The sequence below is a fragment of the Trifolium pratense genome, linkage group LG4 (assembly GCF_020283565.1).
Source record: "Trifolium pratense cultivar HEN17-A07 linkage group LG4, ARS_RC_1.1, whole genome shotgun sequence".
Lineage (NCBI taxonomy): Eukaryota > Viridiplantae > Streptophyta > Magnoliopsida > Fabales > Fabaceae > Trifolium > Trifolium pratense.
Window position 1 is genome coordinate 41,662,631 of NC_060062.1, and position 6,485 is coordinate 41,669,115.

The 6,485-nt window shown below is 28.4% G+C and overlaps 1 protein-coding gene across 1 annotated transcript; it reads left to right on the plus strand.

The window, feature by feature from the left end:
* The first annotated feature begins 2,479 nt into the window (after nt 1-2,479).
* Nucleotides 2,480-4,762, plus strand: LOC123881877 (protein RGF1 INDUCIBLE TRANSCRIPTION FACTOR 1). The gene is made up of 4 exons (XM_045930630.1): nt 2,480-2,775; nt 2,882-3,127; nt 3,328-3,468; nt 4,159-4,762. Exons 1-4 carry the CDS (start codon nt 2,767-2,769, stop codon nt 4,522-4,524), a joined length of 762 nt encoding a protein of 253 aa, XP_045786586.1. The 5' UTR covers nt 2,480-2,766; the 3' UTR covers nt 4,525-4,762.
* Nucleotides 4,763-6,485: the final 1,723 nt, after the last annotated feature.

Sequence of the window (6,485 nt, forward strand, 5' to 3'; positions counted from 1 at the left end):
ATAATTATTAAAGTACCCATTATTGATTGGTGTAGTGGAGTAGTTGATGATTGGTTTAATGTTGTCCATGTTTGATTCCCCAAAAAACATGGGATTTTATCACAAATACTTGTTTGTTTCGGAATTTAGCTGACTAAGTTTGTTTAGGCAGTGCTGCCATATGCACTACATACATGTAGCACTAAACCAACATTTGTGCTCTTATAGTGGCTGCAACATTTGTTTCCATGTCTTATAAATTTCATGAGCGACTTTTAAATATACATTTACATTTTAAATTATGATCACAACAATTATTGATCATATTTGATTCTTGATCACCAGGTTCTTCTTATGATCAAAGAGTTAAGACAAAATAAAATTCATTAACATGTGTTTGTCACATATTATGACATGTCTGATTCGAGTAGTGCCATATCACACGAGAAATTCTACTCACGAAAATCACAAAAGTACAAGTGTCAACACATCAATGGCAATGAGTTTATTTGTCTGGATTTGTGACATTGCATTCGCTAATTATGCATTTCCCTTTTGATTTACGTATTAATTATTTTTTAACGAAGTTTTACCATCATTAAACAGTAACTAATCTCTATCAAAGAATCCGTTGAGTACACAAGATATATATTCTAACCTCAATTGAACTCAAGAGACTCAAATCTCATATCACTTAAATCGGTCAATTTTCAATACAAATAACCTCTTTCACTATATAATCATTCAAAAATTGGAAGAGGAGAACGTTTGGACATCAACTAAATTACTAATATTTTTTGGGCTTTGGTTTTTGGTTTTGTCCTATTATTAGTTTTTTTTTTTTATTATTTTGTCTTATTGTTAAAACATAGAAGAAAATTAGTAGTGATTTACTAGTATATATATGTAGTAGCTAGTTGCCACATTTTCTAAGTCACGACCAGTAAAATTAGGCATTGGGAGAGCCGCAAAGAAAACGGCCTAGCTAAGACAAAACACCAATTCCTACTACCCCACTTGCCATGATTCCATATTATCAAAAATTAAACTATAGATCAAATTAAACATTAGTCCCAAAGATATATATTTCCCTAACAAGAAATGAAAATATTTTCAATTAATTGTTGCAACAAGCAGCAACATTCCGAGGTGTTAGTAAATGTTCATAAACCAAGTGTTTTTATATATCACATGTCACGATCAAGTGTTTTCCTACCATGATATATATATTTGATGTTAATAATGATTACCACTTATCAAACAAGTATGCTCTTAATTTCCGGGTGCTATGTTTTGTGCTATGTCTTGCTAAGTAGGTAAGTGATTGGTGTCTCTATGCTTTAATTGCTTAACTTTGAAGTCATTACAGTAATTGGTGTATATTAATATTATAATTTATTTATGCAAACTGAAGTGATCAGAGATTTACAGAAGTCCAACATATGTAGCACACGAAGGAAATGTCTTTAAAGAAAACAGTGTTTGGAGAAAAGGTGATTCCAAGTTCGGTTGTGTTTTCTCAACTAATTAATCTCTCTCACCTTTTTCTTTCCCTTTTCATTCTCTTCTTAACTTATGCTCTGCAACTTGCCGACTTTTTTAAATAAGTCATAACTAATTTCATTAACATTATTTGATTGATGAAATTAATTTTCAAATGTTTTGGAGACATATTTTAACTTCATTGTATATTTAATGCATATGGTATATATTTAATGTATCTAATCTATAATCAGATACATTAAATATACAATGAACCTAAAAAATCAATTTTATTTATAAAGTGTTACGGATGAAGCATATATACACTGTATGTATTTGTTTAGTTGTCCTCTATATATGGTGTTTCAATTTGTTTTCTTTAAAGAGTTTAACTTAATTTAAATCAATTGAGTTGGCCAATCTCTCAAACCCCCAATTTGTTTGTCAGATTATGCTAACCTTGAAATTATACACAAATTAATTTAGGATTCTTAGGAGTGTGAGAATATCTAGATACTACTAAATAAATTAAAATGTTCCTTAATTCAAAGCTTGCATGAAAATGCTTGAATATCTAGATAGCACTAAACAATCGACAGACAGCACTATACTCCTTATGGTCTCATATATAAGCAAATTTTAATCAGAAAGAATACTATAACTCTAAATTTTTGTTCGGTCGTAGTTATGCTACAACTTTTATACCGCAACCAAATACAAATAAATTATACCATAACATCGATGCGGAGGTCTCCAGACTCTAATTTTTTTTTTTTTTTTGTACTATGTGTAGTACAAAAAAAATTAAAAATTTAACCTTGAATTTCAAAGTCCAAAATCAAGTTGCTATATTAGCAACCGGTACTTTCCAAGATGTTTTGAATAAGAAGAGAGGTGACAATTTTCATAATAAAAAAATACTATAGTGTATATATAAAAAATGCAAATTAATTAAATGCAGCTAGTTCAAGAAGAGATAGGTTTATTTAGAAATAGAGCTCTTAAGCCAAGAAGAAGAGCAGAATAGTTTAGAATAATAGAATGGGAGACACGGAAACAGCGCCCACGTTCCCCTCATATCATATCTTAACTTAGTTTCTTTATGATTCTCTCTTTCTATGTCTTTTTCATCCTCTCTTATCATAATAATCCAAAATAAATAAATATATAAATTCATTCCTCTAGTCTCAATTCTTGTGAGAAACCTCCATAAATACTCTCTTATTTCTTCACTTTTTTAGCTACTATATACTTTTATTACACTCAACTATATAGTACTCATCTTCTCTTGCTACAAGTTTTTCTATGATCATGGTATAATTTCATGAATTATATTGCCTTTTTTTCTTATTAATTTTTTTTCCCCTATATATACCTTTTGGTTAGAATTATGATTTAATTTTGGTATTTGTTAATATAGGGATATCAAAAGCCTGCATGGTTGGAAGCTCTTTATACAGAAAAGTTCTTTGTTGGTTGTTCTTACCATGAGAATGCAAAAAAGAATGAGAAGAATGTTTGTTGTTTAGATTGTTGCACAAGTATTTGTCCTCATTGTTTTCCATCTCATCGCTATCACCGCCTTCTTCAAATTCGTCGATATGTTTATCATGATGTTGTTAGATTGGAAGATCTTGAAAAACTTATTGATTGCACCAATGTTCAGGTATATATATATATACGGTCTGTTAACGAGTGTGTTGCTAGCGCTTCTGGGTAAAATATTTTTTTTGTTAGTTATGTTATATGGTGATTCATAATTGCCTAGCTACAAGAGAACTTAATTGAATTCCAACTCAATTTTATGTAATTGAATATGAGTGTTAATTTATGACTTAAAATTGTTTGAATTATGTTGTTTCATAGGCCTATACTATCAATAGTGCCAAAGTGGTGTTCATCAAGAAGAGACCTCAAAACCGGCAATTCAAAGGATCAGGAAACTATTGCACATCATGTGATAGAACCCTTCAAGAACCTTTTATCCATTGTTCTCTTGGATGCAAGGTACATATATTAATTTTATACACTAAATAAACTCATTCACTCTTTTATGTGCTATAAAAAGGGTTTGATTATGGTATAGTATGCATTAACAAACATAAAAAAGCAATAAAAAAAATCATTCATGGTCATTTGATTACAAGTGAATTGAAATTGACATGAATTGGACACATAACTTGATATAATTGAAATTGACTTGAATTGAACACATAATAATATACTTGAATTAGTATATACTATACTACTATTGAAAAAGAATATATGTGTATTAAGTTCATTTATTCTCTTTTTCAAAAAAAAGTTCATTTATTCTCAGTGATTGCAAAATGAATGGAAATTGACTTTTTTTTTTAACGGCGAATGGAAATTGACTTAATTGAAGCATAATTTGACATGCTTGAATTAGTATATAGTTTAAAAAGAATATATAGGGGTATATGATTAAATTCATTTATTCTCATATTGATTGCAAATGAATTAAAATTAACTTGAACTGAACACATAATTTAATATACTTGTATTATATAGGTTTTGTATCGGCAGTAATTGAACTCGGTACCTTATAGTTTACCACGCTGATACACACTGTGTACCAACTAGTTGCGCTATACTCCAGTGATTGAATTATAAAAGTAAAAATAAAGTTATATACTAGTTAGTTTAATTTAAAATTCTTTGATCATAAATTTGTAGGTGGATTTTGTGCTGAAACACTACAAGGACCTTTCACCTTACTTAAGGATATGCAACATCCTACAATTAAGCCCTGATTATCTGATTCCACAAGAAATGGGGGATGAATTAGAGATAACAAGATCAACAATTGTGGATTGTGATGAAGCAATGAGTTCATATTCAGGATCATCATCAGGATCAGAGAATATGAGCATGATGGCATGCACAGAAATTGTTAGGAAAAGAAGAAGTGGATGGACAAGTATGTGTGCAAAATTCATGGCCGATAATAATAATAATAGCAATAAAGTTTCTGATGAAGACATGGCTACAATTTTGATTAGTAGAAGAAAAGGAATCCCTCATAGATCTCCTCTATGTTAGTGTTAATTTAGCTACCTTAATGATCAATAAAATTAATCAAGCTAAGTAGCCACAAACAAAGAGTTAAAAAAAAAAAAAACAATTTACTATTTCAATATTTAATTTTATTTTTTTAATTACTCCTAAGCTATGACATGATGTTTTGACTGAAGTGAATTGTTCAAAGTTCTTTCTCTATCTCGAAATTGAAGTTTTTTTTTGTTTAATTAATCACTTGGTCGGGGTTTTTGTCTTAATGGTATCACGTGATTCCCAATTCCAAGTTATGGTATGTACATTTATTTAAGTAATTTCTTATTATTATGGTGATTATAATAATTGTTGTTAGTACTACTATCCTAGTCAAGAATCATGCTTTTGACTAGCAAGAAAGAATAAATCTTGAAAAATAACAAAATATATATCAAATACTCCCTCCGGTCCTTTTTATAAGGAACACTTTGAAAAAATCACACAGACCAAGGAAACACTTTTAACATAGTTATTTTCATTTAATACTCTTATAAATTTAAATTTATTCCATGTTTACCCTTATTTAATTACTTTTTATTCAACTAACTTACTTATTTTTAAATTCTCTTTCATAATAAATAAGGGCATAAGTGAAATTGAACATTTAGAACATTTGAAAATTAGTCAAAGTTTCTTATAAAAAGGACCAAATTTTTTTCCCAAAGTGTTCCTTATAATAAGGACCGGAGGGAGTATAGTATTAGTAATATATTTTTTGTCCAACTTCTTTTTATATTTAAGATTAGAGGTATGTAGTATTATTTTATGTGTGTATTTTAAAATTACAGTCATTTTACATATTTTTATCAACAACGAAAAATAACAAGTTAGAGACCTCCAATTATAATATATTTTTATTAATAAATCACTTTGGTGGTTAATTATAATGTTCGAATTGAAAATCTGCTAATACTCTCTCCGGTCCTTATTATAAGGAACACTTTGGAAAAAACACACATACCAAGAAACCTTATCTTTCTTAATAAAAATTCTAAAATTTTACAATCTATTCCAAAACTAACCTTGGTGTATTAATTTATCCTTAGGGAATATATCACTCTAATTAATGCATAACTTTGGAATGAATACAATTTAATAAGGGTAAAAATGAAATTGTAAGAATAAATTTAATGATTGTTTCTTATAAAAAGGACCAAATTTTTTTTCCAAATTGTTCTTTATAAAAAGGACCGGAGGGAGTACAACCTAGAATAAAACTTTCTCCTAAATTTATACTTATTTTACGACATGATGTGATATCCTAAGATGCTAATACCTTAGACCATTTAATCATATATTCAAAATTTGAATGCTAACGATAACATAATTTCTATGTAACAAAATATAATACAAGAAATTTTTTTAAAAGAGTTTGTTTTACGATCCAAAAATGGGTAGCGGCGCAGTTTGTTGCCTATTTGCATTTCATTCAAGTGTAATTATATATGTATGGTAAATTCTAATATGGACCATTTCATCAAGTGGATCAGTCACGAATAACATTATAACGAATATGAATTTTACAAAATTCATCGTTGGATTGAAAGTTTAGATCATATAGATCATCCATAGAAAAATTTAGAAAAATTGAAAATCATTTGATATGTTATTGAGACACATCAAGATTAACGGTTTATTAAATAACGTAAATCTTGATGAGTCTCAATAACATATCAAATGATTTTCAAAAAAAATAAAAAAATTTATGGATGATCTATACGATATAAACTTTCAATTCAATAATAAATTTTGTAAAATTCATATTCGATAGATCACTTGTCCACGGTGGACCACTTGTGAAGGTGGTCCACCGTAGCATTAGCTATATATATATATAGGTCCTATATACAAGCAAAATTTCATTTTTTTTTTAAAATTTATTGTATAATTTGTGTATCTAATCTATAAATATAAACTACATATATTATATTATGCAATGAATTGGAAAA

Excerpts from the sequence above, each read along its gene's own strand:
- LOC123881877 (XM_045930630.1), top strand. Across the intron at positions 3,128-3,327 it reads TTGATTGCACCAATGTTCAG|GCCTATACTATCAATAGTGC; the intron begins GTATATATATAT and ends GTTGTTTCATAG. Across the intron at positions 3,469-4,158 it reads ATTGTTCTCTTGGATGCAAG|GTGGATTTTGTGCTGAAACA; the intron begins GTACATATATTA and ends ATAAATTTGTAG.